Source organism: Diabrotica undecimpunctata, chromosome 5 (assembly GCF_040954645.1).
Source record: "Diabrotica undecimpunctata isolate CICGRU chromosome 5, icDiaUnde3, whole genome shotgun sequence".
Taxonomy (NCBI): Eukaryota; Metazoa; Arthropoda; class Insecta; order Coleoptera; family Chrysomelidae; genus Diabrotica; species Diabrotica undecimpunctata.
In genome coordinates, this window is record NC_092807.1 from 51385185 (window position 1) to 51407248 (window position 22064).

At 34.4% G+C, this 22064-nt stretch overlaps 1 protein-coding gene across 5 annotated transcripts in view; it reads right to left on the reverse strand.

The window, feature by feature from the left end:
* Positions 1-22064, reverse strand: part of LOC140441308 (uncharacterized) — a 113935-nt gene that overhangs the window by 81072 nt on the left and 10799 nt on the right. For all 5 annotated transcript variants that reach the window (XM_072531949.1, XM_072531951.1, XM_072531950.1 and 2 more), the window contains 2 exons: positions 10773-10949; positions 5414-5533 (listed from right to left, as the gene is read on the reverse strand). In XM_072531949.1, the coding sequence (XP_072388050.1) occupies positions 5414-5533; positions 10773-10949 (297 nt within the window). The remainder of the gene's footprint in view (positions 1-5413; positions 5534-10772; positions 10950-22064) is intronic.

Here is a 22064-nt window from a genome sequence, read left to right on the forward strand (position 1 = left end):
ATTATTACTATTATTTTTCCATTCTGTTCAGATTTGTCTTGAGCCTCGTTAGGCATGTTAAATTATAAATTAAAACTTATAAACGTAAATATCTCAAAAAAGTTCAAATGTGTACTTATATACACAACAAACAACAATTAAATTTTGTATCTGTCAATGTCAGATAAATTAACAGTTGTATCACGAAACAATATTTTTATTTTATTAATATTATTATCATGGTAAATTAAACATATGCGTAAGTAAGTTATGTATATTGTCATTTTTAAATACTTATGAATATTAGATTTTAATTTGTATTGTATTATTATATTGAATTATGTTGCAGTGTATTGTATTGTATTTTTATATTAACAACAAAATAAACAATGAATTTTACTGCAGAGTATGTGTAAAAAAATTTTTTTGCATTCAACTCCTTTCATACATATATGAAAATAAAAATATACATTTTCATCAAAATATTGATTCAATCCTTCATTTACTATACTCCTATTACAGGTCAAATGTTTATATACAGCAAACGATGCACCATATACCCAATTCTGTTTCTCTTTCTGCTTTCTCTTACCTATAACATTACATATGTAATGATTGTGCAGATTGACTCCCATATAAATTTGTAACGGCGAATGCGTGTATAGAAGTATAACTTCTACCGCCACACCCGTTTTTTTTTTCGCAAAGCATTAACCCATTTGGCACCCAACCATTTGCAGATCCACAGTGCACAATAATCATCCGAGAACCTTTATTCGGAGGTACGCCTTTCAACTGGCACCTAAGTGAACCACCAGTCCATCCCTTGCTAGCGGTATCATGCGTGTCATACCATGTCTCGTCTAAATAATATATAGTCCGCTGTTGGTCTCGATATTCTTGTATTTTTTTTTAAATAATCTTAACTACAGTGTACTAATATTAGCCACCCGTTTATCAACTATTTTTTATTTGAACCCAAGTTTTTTCAGCCGTCTACGTAAAGTGGTTTTAGGGCAGCTTCTTCCCATCGCAACAAGCTTGGTGTATATAATATCAATTGTTGGTATCACATTTTTTTTTATTCCTCGTAAACCAACATTTAGCAGTCACGATATTAATTTGTTTAGGTTTTCCAGCATCCGATCTTGTTTTTCTCTTTTTAACACCTTTTCACGATGTCGCGCATGGTAGAATAAGGAATTCCTGTTAGAAAGGCCGCTTTTTTTATAATACTGCCTTTACAACTATTTTCAGGATCATTTTGAAGATTTTTGTAAACGTTCATACAAATTCTCTTAGATTGTTCATTCGAAACAATTCTTTTCTTTGGAAGTCTTAAACACTTTTCTTCAGTTACAGTTTCAGTGTCATTGTTTTTTGTATCACTTACAGTTAAAAGATTGTTGACTACTACACTTTCTCTACTATTACTTGGGTTCTCTTGCACCCATGCACGAAAAACTAGGTGATTTTTCCCATGGTCTAAACATTTTCTTTGTACACGAATATACAGTTTCAAAAAAAAAACAAACAACAAAAAAATACTACAATTATTATAACTACTCACAACAAAATTTCAACACAACTCAAAATTAAGGCAATGCACAATTAATACACATCTATCTATAAATAAGCTAGTTGCAAAGATACAACTAAACTAAAAATTTGCCTAAACTAAAAAAAAGTCCAGTCCCTTAGATAAGGCACATGCCGGTATTTTTACAACCGGATTACTCATCGTAAATCAATTAGTTTAAAACTTGAAAATTGATACTTGGGCATTAGTACAGTTTAAATTGTTAGACGATTATATTTAGACGAAATATTAAGCACTATAATTGAAACTTTTTTCTACTTTTAAGGACAAAAAAGCAAGTTCATTAGCGGAACGTAATTCAAAATTATTCTGCACATTGTATTTGAAGCATTATTTGGTTAAAACATCTTATTTTTGTGGGTAAAAAATATATTAAATACATATATCAATTTGTCTGGACTAAAGGCGGTAAAAGATGGTCTGAAAGTTATATTTTTGTTTGAATTTGCCGTCGGACGATAGATACATGGTGTCTATCTAACTTTACTCTATTAATTTGTACATTATGGTATGGAGCATTGTCAGTGACATTGGACCGGCCAGGCACACGCCCGTTGTTTTAAGTTGTATGAACCTCTATAAGAAGAACCTATATATGTTTCTGGCAGTCGATTTTATGGACTTAATTAGTTATTAACAAATTAAGTTCAAAAAATCAACAAAAAAGGAAGCATTTGTAACAAATTTAAGAGTAATAAACTACATATAAAAGACTTCAAAATGACGTTTTTTAAATGTTTCTGTCCTCATGTTGCTTAGAATATTGCAAAATAAGTCATAAATTTCGGTTTTTTATAAATGTTAATAACGTTTTTAAAGATGAAGCGTTGCCAACCACGTTTGGGAAGCGAAGAACATCGGATACTGGTTGATGACACGCAGATGCTGGATAAAACATCACAGTACTACCCACGGTTATATCGGGAAGCGGTGGAAATATATAAGCATCCAAATATTTTAATCGGATAGAAGGAGTAAAAATTAACAAAACATGGATACCAATATTAAAATCCACAAACACCCTTCCCGTAAATCACGAAAAAAAAAAAAAAAAAAAAAAAAAAAAAAGCACGCCCCCTCACGCCGAAACCAGTGGAGAAGAGGGGAGTAGAAACTATAAATACGGCCTCCGTGGTACAACGCACGTCAGCTTACCAGCGAAGCAGTAACATCTCCAGAAGATGCCAACCCCTAGAGTTGGCGGAACGTCGAGAACTAATCTCAGAAGACAACGGCCTAACAGCCCGAACAAACAGTTTAACAAGTTAGACGAGGGCCGTGAAAGTATAACGCATTTTATCAGTTTAAAAGTTATTTTATTTGTTTATCCCAAATTAAATTTTTTTGCAACAATAATGAAAATACAGTAATTTTACGGATAGCTTATGAAAGAAAAATATTTATTCTATCAATATTATTAAAAAAGTATAATGAAAAACGGTTTTAAATATTGCAAAATCTTTTACAAAAACATGTTGAGTTTTTGCCTATAAACAATTAGAATAACTTTTTAACCGTTGCCTACACGAAAATTGTTTTTTATATTTGGAAAGCTTGCATTTTTTTACAAATTAAAAAAAAAAACCAAAAGTTGTCTCAGGATAATTTGGTTGACAGCAGCATTGTTTATAACAATTCAGCTATCTAATTAGTGCCATTTGAAAGAACATACTTTAAAATTTTATGTGTGACAAATTTCTGAGCGTTAAAGGAGAAAGGATCTGTTAACTATATCTCTGATTCCTTTATATGGATTTTGACGTTTCTTTTTTTAATCTGTATGTACTTTTTGCGTACATTATGAAATAAATAAATGGTTCAATATTTTCACTTCGAAATCAATTTTTTTTAAGTAAAACGTAAATAAGTTATAATAATATGTAAGTAATAAACTAAAAAATCCGAAAAAAGCCAATTTTAGCGTTTTTCGAGGCAATTTTTTTAATAGTTTGTATATCAAACTAAAAAAAAAACAAAAAATATGAGATGAAAACTTAACTCAAGTCGTTTAAAAATGCGCAACTCCATTTTGATTTTAGATAACAAAAGACAGTTTAAAATAGCCATACCTAAACAAATTGATATACCGTTGGGTCTCGAAAATATATAGATGAATGTCTAAACTTCAACGTTCGAAACGCGTTGTTTATTTCTTACCCACAAGCTGAATTTCATTTTACTTCAAAGAATATAATTCTGCAATATTAGAGTAAAAAGTTTACCATGGGGACCTGCTTATTATAAACGAAAGAATAAATTGGTTTTAAATAACAAACAAATTTTTTATTTGTTGAACAATTGTTATAAATAAACAGCCTCCCGTGGTAAACTTTTTACTATAATACTGATACTTAACTGATTTTGATCTGTAACTTATCAGCAAATCTAACGCCAACATTTTAAAATAGAAGTTGACCCGTGTCTATTACTAACAAGAAATTTAAAAAAATGTTGGAAGTTTTAATAATATATCTTAAAATTGAAGCCTCAAAGAATTATTGCAATTTACAAAATACCTGTAGAGTCACTGTTTGGGCAAGTACGAGTTGTTTAAATAATCGCTCTCCAAAATAAACAAATTGAATAACATATCATTTTTTACATATTTAAAGATTTTAGATATACATATAAGATGTTTAAGGGAAATCAATAATTTTTTCACAGATTTTCACATTAGATTGGTCTACCCTAGCCAAGAAAAAATAGCTTAAAAATCTTATACAACTATTTAAAAGTTCTTAAAAGTCTTTTAGTTTTTTTAAGCAATCTTAAAGAGTGAAAAATATTTTTTGCCTATAAAACGTTTCTTCTACATTTTAGAGAAAAATGGTTCAAATAAAAGTTGTAGATCATAAAAAGTTGTTTAATATTGAGAATTTATTAATATCCACAAGGAAACTAAGTTCCTGAAGCTGGCTGTATACTATGTATCACAAAAAATGTGTTAAAATCCTTTATAAAAGGTATATCAATTTATATATATATATATATATATATATATATATATATATATATATATATATATATATATATATATATTTAATTTATATACCTTTTATAAAGGATTTTAACATTTTTTTAAATTTATTAATATTTAATTAAGAATTAAAATATGAATAATTAACTTATTTACTTAATTGCAAAAAACTCGTATTTTTGCAGTACTTGAGGCTTCAGTTTTAAGGTATATAAAAAAAACTTCAACATTTTATTAAATTTGTTATTAAAAAAAAGTTTTAAAAAAGACTCTTTAGCATATATACATTTATAATAACATTTTTTCGTCACACGCTTGTAAGTAGGCTCAATAAAAGGTTGGTGAAAAAACACATTGTCTAGACTATTAACATTAAGAGCTGAAAATTGAACAGATTCTAAATAAAGATCTACATTTTATGATCCAACTTATAGATGGCATACACAGTGAAGGAGTAAACAGTTATAACCCGTTAAATTGATGGTTTCTTGTTATTATAAATGTTTATAAGCTAAAAACTCAGCACTTTTTCAAACTGTTTTTAAATAACAAATTTAATAAAAAGTTTTTTACTTTACAATTATAAATTGCAATTTACAAAATACTTGTAGAGTGACTGTTTGGACAAGTAAAGTTGTTTTAATAATCGTTCTCCGGAATAAACAAATTGAATAACTTATAAACTATTTGGTCTTACATTCCTTGACTGGGAATCAGTCAACTGGTGTAAAGTCAACCTCTAGACTTGACTTTACACCAAAGATCCAGAGAAGAAATAATATCAGAGCATAATGCTAAATCTCTGTTGTTCAATCGGTGTAAATGAGAGTATTATGCGAATAAATACACATACTCACCGTTCTATCATACTGGAAATAGTGTCTTCGGTAATAACTTCCGCCAGTGGTTTCGTTCTCAATAAATATGTGGAAGCCTGAGTCAACATATGCTGATAAAAGTCTTCTAGAACTACCTTTCTACAAAATAAAATGCGTTGTGTTAGACAATCATAACGATGAGAATAATGTTCATTAGTGACAATTACTAGATGAAAGGCACGCATTTATAATTAAACTTGATTGATATGTTTACCAGTATATAAAATCATTTCATTATATCTTTGTTCAATAGACCCCAATATATCAATATATACATATATATATATATATATATATATATATATATATATATATATATATATATCTATATATATATATATATATATATATATATATATATATATATATATATATATATATATATATATATATATAGGGGAAAGGCGTGTACCTTGGAACAATAATTGTTTGTAAAAATGTAACCGTTGTAGCAAGAAATCTGAGAAATTTGTAATATGATGGCAACACCGTCTCCACTTACGTCAAACATTCCCGTTTCTGTCAAGTAAATTTTATCCACCTTTTTAAACTAATAGGAAAAGCACGGTAAGAACTATTAGTTGACTTTTTCCGCGTACCTATTTCGTCGTTATACACTCGCGATCATAAAATCCGGGTCAGCTTGAAAATTTCCAGTTTCTGGAATATTTTTGCCTCTGGTGCAGTAATAACCTTTTTTTTAGGCTAACGTATTTTTTATTTGTCATCAATGTTTGTTTTGAAAAAAAAAAACAGTTCTTGCGACTTGCCGTTGAGTGTGACCGTCTTTCACAAGCGCAACAATTTGTGTCGTTTCAACGACAGTCAAGGGTATTTTTGGCAAAAAATAAACAATATTAAACACTAATAATGGCACTAATAAACACTAATGGTGGCAATAATAAACGTTTTTTCGTTGCGTTTGAACAGAAAGTCGAAGCACAAATGAGACATTTAAAACAAGCGGCAGTTACAGGTACCGTTCATTTTGGGAAGTGTGCAGTTTCCCGCGAAATCGGCACTATTGAAATTCTTTGTTGCAGGGAAACCGCTAAGCCGACAACAATTCCCAGAAACATGCATTAGTTTGTATTTGTGTTATTATTATTTACGATAAAGCTCGTTAAAAATGAAATATCGGTGATTTTCAAGGTGACCCGGATTTTATGATCGCCAGTGTATATTTAATGCTCACTTTAAACGCTATATTATGAGAAAAAACTGTACTTTAAATTGATGAGGTTAGATTTAGTAAAACATGTGCTTGGTTGTACCTTGAGGCGTTGTTATGGTTGTACGTAGGGACTTGTCCCAAGGTATAACCAGATATTTTTCTGCAGTGCGTTAATGTTAATAGTGTTATTGCAGATGGGAAGAAGTGCTACAGGAAAAAAAAGGGCGAAACCAGATGCAGAAGCATTGGAAGCAGCTGCTAATGAGATACTGGCGCATAGTCGACCTTTGAGAGAAATAGCTAATCTGTATGGTGTTTCAAAAAGTACTCTTGCTGTGCATATTTAAAAACATACAAGTGTCTATAAAAGCGACTTTCAAGTATAAAGCGAATAATTCAACATGCAAAGTCTTCAGTACTGAACAAGAAAACGTACTGCTCACATACATTATAAAAGCTGCACAGTGGAACTATGGCGTCACTGTTGGAAGAAATGCGAAAATTAGCATATCAGTATGCCAAGTTCAACAATGTGAACTACCCTGAATCATGGGATAATAATAAAACTGCTGGTAGACAATGGTATCGATGTTTTAGAGCCCCTTATAATAACAAAATATATCTTCGGAAGCCTGAAGCCACAAGCTTAGGTCGAATGGCCTGTTTCAATAAGCCAAACGTTTTAATATTTTTTGATAACTTGATGAGAAATTTATTCGAGATTAAAGTTAACATCTCAGAATGTGTGGAATCGCCGATGAGATCGGCAGCCCTACTCTTCACCAGCCAGTTCGTGTGCTTGGTGATATATAAAAAAAAACAAATACGAGCGGCTACTTCTGGCCAGAGAGGTATTAATGTTACGATGATAGCCTCCGTTAGCGCTGATAGAACATTTATTTCACCAGGCAATATTTTTCCACGTGTTCACTTCCAAGAGCACATGATCCACAACGCACCACCTGGAACTATTAGTATGGCAACTTCTAGTGGTATGTCCAATGCTGAATTGTTCGTTGAATATCTTTAACATTTTATTTCAGTTGTGAAGCCATCTGAATAAAGTGTTGCTTATCCTCGGCAAATCACGAAAGCCACCTCTCATTGTCTGCTATACATATAGCTAGAGATCATCATCATCATTCAATCTTCGCTTATCCACTGCTGGACATAGATCTCCCTCATAATTTTCCATCTATTTCGATCTTGTGCATCTTGCATCCAATTCCTATGACAACGTTTTAGATCGTCAGTCCAACGTGTTGGTGGACGACCTCTGCTTCGGTAGGCATTATCTCTTGGTCTCCATTCCAGTATCCGCTTTGTCCATCTATTATCTCTATAGCTATAGCTAGAGATAATGGAATAGTAATTTTAACTTTTCCTCCGCATACCAGTCACAAACAACAACAACTGTTGGATAGGTCTGTTTTTGGGCCATTTAAAATTAATTTCAACAATGCTAGCAAAGGTTGGATGCTGAACCATCCAATCCATCCAAACCATCCAGGAAAGCCTATCTCTATGTACATGTCAGAATTGATAGGAAAAGCAGGTTTTAAAGTAACCGGTATATGGCCATTTACTGCAAACGTGTTTGGAGACCATGAGATCTTACCAGCTGAGGTTACCAACAGGTCATATGAACCCTCCAAAACAAACTGAAATTGAAGAGACAGAATTTATGGAAGTTGATGAAGCCATACCATCAACAAGCAGTGTGCCAAGTCTCACTACTGGAATGACCCCTGAATAAATTCGCCCATTTCCGAAGGTTCCACACCGTGTAAGACTGTTGGAAGGGGAAGGAGGCCAGGAAGATGTATGATTGTTACAGACTCCCCGGAGTTGCAGAAAATTAAAATATGTAAGCCAGTCCCGAGTAAAAAAGAGGCTGTCAAAAGGTCACTAGCTGTATCTTCTTCGTCTGAAGATGAAGGCGAGCTCGAGCTTAAAGACATCTCCCATGTAGCAGATTTTATTCAATTTTCGAAGATGAAGACGTTCCTGATTTCTTTCCACCAGACAAAGTTGCACTCAATTTTACCATTGGCAGCTGAGTGGTAGTAAAATTTGAAGTCACTGGAAAAGCTACATTCACTGATGTTTGCTATGCTGGTTTGGTTCAAGAAAGCATAAACCAAGAAGTTACTGTGAAGTTTCTCCGAAAACGGAATGTTTATTTTGTCTTCCCAGATGTTGAAGATATTACGGCCGTGAAGCATTCAAGCATAGTGAAAGTGTTGACTGTGCCCAAAATACGACGCGGTTTTCATTCTTTCAACATTGCCTTTCCACAAAATATTTCTTTTAAATAATATAAAAATACAAAAAAATAGTTTTATTAGTTTTTTCATCATTAAAAAAGGTATTTCAATATTTATTTTATTTATGTAAATACAGTTACTTAAAGTCCCAATGTACAACCAACATTGACCCAAGGGTAAATCACAGGTTGAATCTTATGGTGACTAATACCACTGTACACTTATATGGTCAGTACTAATTTACTCGATGGTTATTATCAATATTTTTATTATCAGTTTAGTGCCTAAATCTACCTTTTTTACCTGGATCAAATACATTTCAGTTTCAGATGAAAGAAAAAAACATACAAAATTAAAAGCAAATTTTGTCCCAAGGTACACGCCTTTCTCCTATATATATATCCTCACTCCGTTCGTAGACGATAAGAAAGATATTCTTGACCTGCTCGGTCACTTCCGAAGTGCCACATCTGTTTTTTTTTAATTTGGCGATTCATTGGGTTCGTAGTTTGATTAAATGGACACGAACTTGCGTGTAGTGGCTCTCCAGGTTAATTTTTTTTGTTTGAATTAAACTTTAAAATCGCGTTTCACATTTATGTTGAAAATCAACTGAGTAAACCGATCATATTGTATTACACATTCATCGTAATTAGATGACAGTGGCATCCATAAAACTAATGTGTCTGGTGTTTGATGTTTGATTCCAGTAAAGATTGCTAATAATTCTTAGATCGCAGGTGTTTATTCCAACATTTGTTAATATCTCCATTAGCTTGTCATGTTTTACAGCATCGAACACTTTATGGTAACCAATGAAGCAAGCATAAATATCGCAATTCACATCTCTACATCGTTGAAATGGCGCTTGTATGCTAAAGAGAGCCTCTCTCGTACCCACTGCGTTCCAAAAACCAAACTTTGTACCCCTGATTTTTTCTTCGCATAGTCTATATTATATCCTTTGATGTATGATTTTTAGAAATAACTTTAAAATGTGGCTCATTAAGCTGTTGGTCCGGAAATCATTGCAAGATACGGATTTTGTTTTCTTTGGTAGAGCAATAAACGTTGACTTCAGCCATGATCTTGGTATTACTCCATTTAAATATATGTCATTGAATATTTTTGTTAGTCGTTAGTACCGTCGGTGTTAAATAACTTTGAGTTCAGCATATGCATTGTCAGGTCCAGGAGTTTTGCCATCTTTTAGTTGTGATGTTGGTTTTTTCACTTTATCTGATGTGATTGGTAAGTGGTCATTACATATATGTAGGGCAGAGGTTGTTCGGACCTATTATCATCGTAGAGTTCTTGTACTTGTATTTGGTCCATATGCATATTTCTTGATTTTTATATGTGATGATGTTCCCCTGTTGATCTTGCAGTTTACTAGCTGTCTTGGATTTTTGAATACCAGCTGCTTGTTTTACCTTTGTATGCATATTAAATGTATCGTGTTTTTGTTCCAATCTATCTCTTCACAATTTGTTTTTAACCAATCTTCTTTGACCTTTCGTATTTCGGTTCTTATTTGTCTCTGAATATTTTTGTACATTATTTTGTTATTCTTTATTTTCTTCTTTATTCCATGAGTTGTGGGATATTGTCAATCATCCGACTTTTCCTCTTTTCTTTATTTTCGATTAGATGTTCTTCTCTGATCGTGTTAAAGATTTCACATATATTTTCACATTCATATTCACAACTCATATACAATTTTTATGGGATGCACAGTTGTCGTTTTTTTGAAAGATACTCTTACATATTAAATTGTTTACAAGATATTGTAATATTCGCCATAAATGAATGTCGAATGTATTAAAATTAAAAGTTACTTTATATGTATATTAAGATGTCGTTAAAAGAAATGTTTTATTACATAGTACCCTCTTACCTTTTACTTGTTATACCGTTCAGTTCTGCCCTCGTAAAAAGACCTAAACCAGCCTTTCTCACATCGTCCAAGGATACATATAAATTTCCAGTTTCTGCTTCAAACGTTGGTATATTTTTTCCGTGTACAGTATAAAGCTCTTCACTTTCAGCAACAACAACGTCGTCCATTGCGCAACTAGAATAATAAACATGATTAATAATGATTAAACTTAAAAGCGACAAAAAATTTTTAATAATGTACAATCCGACAAGCGGGAGCTGGCGGGTTGCGCGTAGAACAAATTTAAAAGTGGAAGGGATTGCACATTTCTATTGCTGTCAGCTAGGAGTTCACATCGTAGTGATTAGTGCTAGATTTCTGACAGTGTTGTGAAGCATTTACATTTTTGAGTGGCTCTATATTATAAACTATTATTTACATTTATTAAAATGGCAAGTGTATTAAAAGGCAAGCCTTTGGGATCTCAAGCACGAGAAATAATTTTCAATGTTTTTAAGTTTACAACCGAAGAGGCTAATGCAGATACAGTTTTAGTTGATTTTAAAAAAATACAAGAACGTGTAGCTCACTTAACTGGTAATTAGAATACTCATTTGCACCTAAGTGAGTTAACACTTGGTACGTGCAGGACTTATTCTACATAAATATATTTTATATAAAGCGTGGTGAATCGTCAATCGGGCCATAGGAAACTCAATGGGAAATTCTAAATTGTTGAATTCCTGATTCCCTAATTATTTTACATCAAAAGTCATAAAAAACTATTTGTAGAGAACTGAAATTTGTATTAAAAACAAATGTTAAAATTGTTCTACGAATTAAGCGTACTCCAAAATTTTGCAAAAATATAATACATTTTTCAGGCCACCCCTTCACACCCAAGTCAGGCCGCACGCGGTGCAAGAATGTGTATGGCATGTTGCGTTTGGTCATATTGATGTTACTGATATTTGACAATATTTGAATTGCCAAAATTTTTATTTTGTGATTTATTGTTTAAAAACCAATAAAGTTGATTAAAAAATGCATTCAGTTGAGAAGAAAGTAACAATAATAAAAATGTTTTATTCAGGCAATAGTGCGCGAATTTTCAGTTCTTTATTTAGCGTAAGATATCTCAATAGAACAATTCTAAGTCATTCAACAATTCAAAGGATTTTACAAAATTTTGAAAATACTGGGTCCGGGACTTCTAATTTTACCTGTACAAAAAATATTGCTAAGGTACCAAGAAATTTAGAAAATCAAAAATAATAAATGTGTTAACAGTACTTGTAGAAAATCCTAGATTAAGTTCTCGGACTAATGCAGACCAGTTTAATATTCATAATTCCACGGCCTGGAATAAATTCATATAAATTCAAAAACATTAAATTATTAATTCAAAAATATGAAATTAAGTTCATATAAATTTTAATGTCATCAAGAACTAACAGAAGGAGATATTGAGCGATGAGCGGAATTTTTTTTTTAATTTTAGAGAGGGCTAATGCAGACAGACAATTTTTAAAAAAACATTTTGTTTAGTGATTAATGTATATTCACATTAAATAATGAACCAAATTTTCAAAATTATAGTTATAGGATTTGATCGACAAGAAAGCCTGAGGATATTATTGAAAGCCATACCCATGGACGTTATTTATACGTCCATGGCCATACCCAATATCGTCGAAAAATAAATGCCTGGTTAGGAATATTTAGACACAATATTATTGGACCCATTTTTCTACGAGGAAAATTTAAATTCAAAAAAGTGTTTAGACTTGCTACAAGAAGAGATTTTACAGAAATTTTGTAGAAATAGCTCCAGATGAAGAAGAAATTTGGTTTCAAATGGATGCCCTGAATAACTGGGAAGTTAAGGAATTCCTTAAAAACATCTTTAATAATTGTTTAAGTGGATTTTTACTGTAATATTAAGTAGCCCCCGAGATCGGGAGATCTAGCTTCAAACGATTATTTTATCTGGTGACATCTAAAATCAAAAACCTTCTGACCAAAAATTTACAGATATTGAAGCATTAAAAATGCAAATTATTGAAGAGTGCGCAAAAATAACGCCAGGTGTTCTGGCTAATGTTAGACGAGTATTTTACAATCGAGTGGGATACTGCTTAGTACAAAATGGCTTATTTTTTGAACATTTTTTCTAGTTTTATGTTTAAAAATAATCATAAATTATTTTTAGGAAGGATCACAGTAAAACTATATTGAAATTCTTTAAATTGTTGTATAACCTGGAATTGAATTGAAGTGTATTATATTATCTTACGTTAAATAAAGATTTGGCAGTGATCGCATTATTGTCTGAATACAACATTATTGTGATTTTTCGTGAACTGAGTACATTTCATCAACTTCATTGCTTTGTAAACAATATAATTTATTGTTTACAAAGTACTATCTATTGTTCACTAGTAGTAGTAGTATTTGTGGAAATTTGCTGTTTATAATTTAATTATAAAATAAAAATATTGTCAATTCAAATATCAGAATCATCAATATGACCAAACGCAACATACACATATGCATTCATACACATTCTTGTATGAATTTGTCTGGTGGTCTGAAAAATGTATTATATTTTTGCAAAAATTTGGAGTACACTTAATTCGTAGAATTAAGCGTACTCCAAATTTTAATATTCATTTTTAATACAGATTTCAGTCCTCTACAAATAGTTTCTGATGACTTTTGATGTAGGTAAAATAATTAAGGAAGCAGGAATTCAACAATTTAGAATTTCCCATAATACTTTAATACGTAAATGATTGATTTTTTAGTTTTAAATAAAAGTAAAATCATCAATTAAAAATGTTTATAATCGAGTTATAGTTAACATTTTTGAATGAAGTTCAATTCTCCGTCTACAAAAAAGCACAGAGTTTCCAAACTAAAAATGGATGTAGTTGACGAAGGCTTGTTACGTAGATTTATAATAAACTTTCATATTCAGGAGAAACTGCTGCCGACAATTAAAAGATTGCATCAAAATATTGTGGAAGAATTGCAGTACACCGGAAGCAGAGAAACTCTTCGAAAAGAGATTCATAATTTAGGATTTCGTTGGAGCAAAACAAAAAATAAAATCGACATATTTTAATGGAAAAACATGATATACGGCAATTAAGACTAGATTATCTTAGAAAAATTAAACAATTTCGAAGCGAAAAGCGAACAATTGTTTTTACGGATGAGACATACTGGCACTCAGATTATTTAAAAGAATATAATTGGAGTAATAACAGTTCTGACGGTATGAGGAAGCCAGTATCAAAAGGACAGAGACTAATCATTGTTGCTGCTGGAACTGAGGACAGATTCGTATCTGAGATGGAGATCCCAATCTAAAATAGACGATAAGACTACCACAACGATATGAATTATGAAAAATATCACAAGTGGCTTACAGAAAAACTGTTGCTAAATTTACCTTCTAACAGCGTTATTGTGTTGGATAATGCACCGTACCACAACAAACGAGAGGATAAACTTCCAACTTCGGCATCTCGAAAAGCAGATATGCAAATGTGGCTTAGAGAACGAAATATACCGTACACCGAGGATATGCTTCGGGCAGATCTCTACGAATCAATTAAATTACATGAGCCTCGATTTGTTAAATATTCCATTGATTTTGTGATTAGAAGTTTTGGATACGAGGTATTAAGGCTGCCTCCTTATCATCCGGATCTAAATCCAATTCAACTGGTATAGGCTGCACTGAAAAATTTTGTTGGATCAAAAAATGTTAGCTGTAAACTAAATGATGTCACCGAATTATGCGATGAGTTTTTTGACAAATTTCCTGCAGAAGAATGGAAAAAAGTTTGTGATAAAATTATTTCGATTGAGGATAATTTTGTGACAAAAGAACCACAATTCGATGTCGTTTTTAATCAAATAATAATCAGCTTGGGTGAGGATTCTGACGACTATCCGATTGATTGCTCGGACAATGATCTTTCGTATGACAAACTCTGTAGCGACTAAGATTAATGTTTCGGAATTTACCTAAGACCAGACAGTGACATTCCGAAGGCACGAGGGGGTATGTGGTGTGTCTGAGAAGTTTCGCGGACTGTGTGTGTGTGGGGTCGACCTCGCTTTCTATCACAAACTTGGGAAGTAGTTAGAGATTACAAAAACTTGAAACCTGAAATTAACTGAACCTATTGGAAAATAACGAAATTTAATTCAAAAATTGGTCAAAACTTTTGCATCAATTGTCTAACATAATAATATGGTAAGTATACAACGTATATCTACTAACGTAATTTTCAGATCCCAACTAAATTTTTGATACAGCAACTACGCATTTGTGATACCCGCGATTAAGTACCTCTCCTATCTCTCTTAGAATAATTCCTTTTCTACTTTCGCATAGCTCACCCGCCAGCTCTCGCTTGTCGGATAATATATGTAAGATAGTTAACACTTAGTTCATACTATATCTAAAGATATAAAAATATTTGATAAATAAACGTGATTTTTGCCATTTTTTATGATTCTTATGAGATCAATACAATATATCCCTTTCATTGACTGGCCACTATGAGGTTTCGATTACTAGAGCCTAACCTTCAAAACTTATAACATGAAATTTTAGTTTTGAGTTTTGGCAACAAATGTCAGGCATTTAAAATATGCTTAAAAAAATTATTTAATCGCTCACAAAACAACGATCTAAAATGATTAAAACTTTTTTTTTCAATTACACTAGTACCTTTTTCAAAAGAACTAAACTTCTGCTATAAATTACACCCAAAACTGAAATTCTGCGTTTTTTTACATATTCAAATTTAATCTAGAAAATTGCTTGTGTTTCGTCGATTAGGTACTCGAAAGCGTTCAAGAATGTAAAGTGACGCATACTAACAGAAATGGACACATTCGAACTTCTAATATACCTACTAAAACAACTTTAGGTCAACAACATAGCAAACGTACGAGTCAACAACACATATTCCGAACTTCAAACTAAAAGCCTGCGTTCGTCAAGGATGTCTTATCTTCCACCGCTTTTCAATATATACAGCGAACACATGATGCGCACGGTCTTCGATAGATGGCAAAGAGGAATACCGTTCGGAGGTATATGCTGATGACACTTTAATACTAGCATCATCAACACACGAACTTGAATACATTATGAACAGACTAGATACTATTAGTAATAAATATGAACTTATAACCAGCCGGAAATAAGAAATCTAGCAGGATATCAGGTGGTCAGCCGTTTAAATTACATGGGCTCTGTTATCACAAACAATGCTCCGATCAGTTACTCCTAGTACAGGCGCCTATCTTTCGTATCTCTGCTTACGCTGCAGAAACTTGTACTGTATTACAGTTTCGCAAGGTACGTGCTAGTGCTTGGCTGCATACAATCCTACATACTGTAACGAAATAGCCCATCTCCGATACGTCATAATTCTTAGAAGGACGAATCTAGAAAACGTAAGAATCGGCTTGTCAATAGCGCCCGTCTTTCGGACGGGAGACAATTAGAGGTGGGACAACGCCAGAATGTTCTCGAAAAGTAACTTTATTATATATATGTAACGTTGTTAGGAGTGAGCTTAGTTGATAAGAGAGTACCGAACTGTAAACTTATAAATAAATATATGTATATAAATTCGAACCGCTCGTTTTATTTAATCACGCTACAGTTGGTGTCCGGTGTGAGATTTGCAAATAAATTCAGCAGTGATTTTTGAAAAAGACTTTTGAACTTTTGAAAAGTATTATTCGTCGGGAACATCCGCGTAGTGATCTTTATATAAAAGAACATTTAAAAAGTACGTGTGTGCCTGACCAAAGATGCTGCTAGTAGAACTTTCAGTAAAACAGTTGCGTGAGCAACTAGAAGAACGCGATGAAGACTGCAGTGGGTCCAAGAAGACACTCCAAGAACGACTAAAGACTGTTCTCAACAAGAATGGAGAAGACCCAGAGACATTCCAGTTCCAGTCAGCAGACGAAGCCGTTTTAACTAAAATAATTGATGGAAAATTCGAGAATGTTTCCAAAAGATTCGATGAAACGTCGCAAATGATAGAAGAATCTTCTAAAAAAAATGATGAAAGATTCAATGAAACGTCTCAAATGATAGAAGAATCTTCTAAAAAAAATGATGATAAATTCGAGAATGTTTCCAAAAGATTCGATGAAACGTCTCAAATGATAGAAGAATCTTCTAAAAAAAATGATGATAAATTCGAGAACGTTTCCAAAAGATTCGATGAAACGTCTCAAATTATTAAAGAAGCAGCTAAACAAAATGAAGAGAAATTCGAAAATGTTGCTAGAAGATTCGACGAGACTTCTCAAATAATTAAAGAAGTATGTAATCAAAACAATGAGAAATTTGAAGAAGTCTCAAGAACATTTGATAAAGTAGAAGAGAAGATCAAACAATTAGAGAGCATGATAACCAATACAAAAGTGCTACCACCAGTTAATGCAGTAGCCTTAGATCCGGTAGTGAAAGAAGAATTACCTAGAGACGAAACGACACATAATATGAGATTCAAATTGCCACCATTTGATGGAAAGTCTTCTTGGTCCATATACCTTAGACAATTTGAAGCTATTGCGACAGCCAATCATTGGACAGAACAAGAAAAAGCTGTTTCCTTGACTGCTGCTTTACGAGGTGATGCTGCAGATATCCTAAGATCGATTCCTAAGGGTCAAGAAAAATGTTACCAGACCTTGTTCACTCGACTAGACAAACGTTACGGAGATGCCCATCTACAACAAGTCTACAAGGCGCAACTAAGAAGTAGAATTCAACGAGCAAGTGAAAATTTACAAGAGTTTGAAGCAGATGTTGCTCGTATAGTGCGGTTGGCTTATCCGGAAGTACCAGACAACATTTTGGAAGAAATTGCTGTAGACACCTTCGTCAATGGGTTAAAAGAAAGTGAATTACAGAAAGCTTTACGACTAGCAAGACCAAAAGTTCTGGATGAAGCGCTCGCTATTGCCTTGGAACATGAAACAGCTAGTCAAACTTCACGGAGCCATCGAGTAAGAACCATCGAAGAAGGCGACGAACCAAACGATGAACGTCTGGAAGAAATGGTACGAAAAGTAGTTCGTAACACGATGCCGAAGAGACGCGAGCCCAGATGTTGGAATTGCGGTGACGTAGGTCATATTCGCCGTAATTGCAAGAAAATGATACAGCAGTCGGAAAACTAGAACGGGTCGACAACAAGGGGCAACTGCCGACCTCGAGAAACACAGCCCCCATAGTAACTGTGAACATTACGTCCTCAGGTGGAATTCATAGCTTGTACATAGAGGGTCGTATCAATAATAAATGTAGATCGTTTTTGGTAGATACAGGTGCAACGAGAACTATTGCACGGCCAGAAGTAGTACGAGGCCATCTTAAATTATTGCCTGCAACAGTCAAGCTTAGAACAGCAACTGGTGAGATAATTAATACATATGGCGAGGCTAATATGTCAGTATCCATTGGCCAGACCACAGTAAAACATACAGTATTAATTGCAGAGATCTCCGATGAGTTCATATTGGGGATGGATTTACTAAGGAAAGTTGGGGCTGTATTGAATGTCAAAGATGGAGTTCTCGAGATCAGTGGTGAAGAGTTGCCGTTTCATGACGACAAAGATGTTATCAGCTTAATAACTACTTGTGACGTAACAATACCCGGTAATAGTGAGAAAATTTTGATGACCAGACCTGATGGTTACTGCCGAGAGGGAAGTTTAAGGATGGTCGAAGATGTGAATAATGCCGAGTTCCTAACGGCAAAAGCTTTGGTGAGAATTCGAGATGTCGTTCCTGTAAGAGTTATGAATTTAAAGGGAACTGCCATTAAGTTAAGTAAAAGAACTTTGATCGGACAGTGTGTTCCCGTGGCTTCGATTTGTTCCATGAATACTAATGAGAAACCGTCGAAATCTAAGTATCCAAAGGAGCTTGTTGAGACGATGATTAAAACGTGCCAAGATCTTGATGATGAACGAACTAAAAGAGTAAAGTCTATGCTGATAGAATTTCAAGATGTTTTTGCCATGGATAAGAAGGATAATGGCAAAACAAGCATAGTAAAGCATAAAATTAATACTGGAGACGCTCAGCCAATCAGACAACAACCTAGACGACTTCCATTTTCGAAAAGAGATGAAGCCGAAGACATCATCAAAGATATGAACAAACAAGGGGTAATTGAACCATCAAACAGTCCATGGACATCACCTGTAGTCCTAGTAAAGAAGAAAGATGGTTCAACACGTTTTTGTATTGACTACCGACAGCTCAATGCAGTAACTAAAAAAGATAGTTATCCTTTGCCCAGAATAGACGATACTTTGGATACACTTTCTGGTTCTCGTTGGTTCTCCACACTTGATCTGAAAAGTGGATATTGGCAAGTAGACATGGAGCCAGCTGATCGTGAAAAAACCGCATTCTCGATAGGATCAGGGCTTTGGCAGTTCACAGTTATGCCCTTTGGTTTATGTAATGCCCCGGCCACATTTGAAAGATTAATGGATGCAGTTTTAAGAGGTCTAACATGGAAAACATGCCTGGTTTATTTGGATGATGTAATTGTAGTTGGAAGATCCTTCGATGAACATGCCAATAATCTAACAGAAGTCTTTCAACGATTGCGGGCAGCGAATCTGAAGTTGAGTCCGAAGAAATGTCACTTGTTTCGACGAGAAGTGAAGTACTTGGGACATATTGTAGCAAGTAATGGTGTAACAGCTGATCCTGAAAAACTTGCAGCAATTAAGGATTGGCCAGTACCAAGAGATAAACACGAAATTAGAAGTTTTCTTGGCCTATGTACATATTACCGCCGTTTTGTCAAAGGATTTGCCAATATCTCCAAGCCATTAACAAAGTTGACAGAAGAAGGCAAAGAATATACATGGAGCGAAGAGTGTCAAAGAGCTTTTGAACACTTACAAATGGCTCTGATCAGCGCACCGATTTTAAGCTACCCTAGACAGGCAGGAAAATTTGTGTTGGACACCGATGCAAGCAACAGTGCAATAGGAGCTGTTCTTTCCCAAATCCAAGATGGGCAGGAGAAAGTCATCGCTTACTTTAGCAAAGTCTTGTCAAAACCAGAAAGAAACTATTGCGTTACCAGAAGAGAATTGCTAGGCGTAGTGAAGGCTTGTGAGCATTTCCATAAATACTTGTATGGCAGAAAGTTTCTTCTTCGCACGGATCACGCTGCTCTAAAATGGCTCCTACAATTTCGTAATCCAGAGGGTCAGATGGCAAGATGGTTAGAACGATTACAAGAATATGATTACGAGATCGAACACAGGGCTGGCAGAGTTCATTCAAATGCTGATGCCCTTTCGAGACGGCCGTGCAGTGCAAATTGTAATCACTGTCTTAAATTAGAAGAACGACTTTGCCCCGTGAGACGAACCACCGTCATTAATGAGCAATGGCAACCTCAACAGCTACAAGACGCTCAAGCAGATGATCCATGTATAAAAAGAGTATTGGATTGGATGCGTCGAAGTGAGAGACCTTCTTGGCAAGACATTAGTGCATGTAGTCCAGAAGTCAAGTGTTACTGGAGCCAATGGAATTGCCTAGTGCTGAAAGATGATCTTCTGTATAGAACCTTTGAGAACGATGATGGTACAGAAACTAAGCTTCAGTTAATTGTACCTAAAAGTAAAGTTTCAGAAGTATTGCGTCAGTTGCATGACGGTGCATCAGGTGGACACTTTGGTATCACGAAGACTCTGCAAAAGGTTCGAGAACGGTTCTATTGGGTGAACTGTAAAGATGATGTAAGAAGATGGTGCCGGAAATGTGAACTGTGTGCAACCAGTAATGGTCCAGCAGGTAAAAAGAGGGCACCCATGAGACAGTACAATGTTGGTAGTCCTATGGAAAGAGTAGCAATCGACATTGCAGGTCCACTTCCAGAGACAAATGATGGAAATAAATATATCCTGGTAGCCATGGATTATTTTACGAAATGGACTGAGGCTTATGCGATACCAAATCAAGAAGCTGCTACCGTTGCAGAGGTACTTGTTAAAGAATTCTTTAGCCGATTTGGTGTTCCCTTGGAGATCCACTCCGACCAAGGGCGAAACTTCGAGTCAACCCTTTTCCAAAACGTTTGTAAATTGATTGGTGTCAATAAGACCAGAACGACACCCCTGCATCCTCAATCAGACGGAATGGTGGAGAGAATGAACCGAACAATGGGTAAACACCTATCCAAGGTTGTATCAGAACATCAAAGAGATTGGGACCAGCATATTCATTTATTCCTAATGGCCTACCGCTCGGCCGTGAATGAAACTACAGGCCAGACTCCAACCTGCCTGATGTTAGGTCGTGAAGTTCGTTTGCCCTGCGACCTAGAGTTTGGCTGCAGACCTTCCGAAGAACATGTTGCAAGCGAAGATTATGTCGACCGCCTGAAGTTAAGAATGAACAACATTCATGAACTTGCCCGACAACACATCCAGATAGCCAGTGACAGAATGAAAGATCAATATGATTCTCGATGTAAGAGTGAAAGCTATGAAGTAGGTGATCTTGTTTGGCTTTATAATCCACAACGTCGTCGAGGCTTGTCTCCCAAACTGCAAAGACAATGGGAAGGTCCATATGAAATTAAAAAGAAAATAAATGACGTAATATTCCGAATTAAGAAGTTGCCGAAAGGTAAACCAAAAGTAGTTCACATAAATCGTCTTGCACCATATGCTGGCTCAAATGAAACAGAAGAAGCACGAACCCTTCAACATGAGATCAAAGATGACCGGCGACCAAGCTTTAATGAATTTATGTCAAATTACGCAGAGAGAAAGAGTGCTAGATTCGGCGTGACCACAGAAGTTCAGCAGGATCTTTTTAGTGTTCCGCATAACGTCTCTCTAGCCCACTGTGTTGCCCAAGATCTTGAGATGACTAACGGAATCTCATCCGTATTTTATAAGAAATTCGGTCGTTTGGACGAGTTAAAAAACCAGCAACCTAAAGTTGGAAGAGTACTGAGATTAGAAGATGGTTCTCGATCTTTGCTGTATATGGTGACCAGGAAGTCGTATACAGACAGGGCAAGCTACGAGGATATATGGCGTGCTCTAACTAATTTGAAGAAAATTGTGTGCAATTACGACATCAAGAATTTGGCCTTACCCAAAATAGGCCATGCACTAGATAATCTGGACTGGAAGATTGTCAGAAGCATGCTTGAAGTGATCTTCCGAGAAACCGGCGTACGAATTACTGTGTGTTGCATTAACCCGA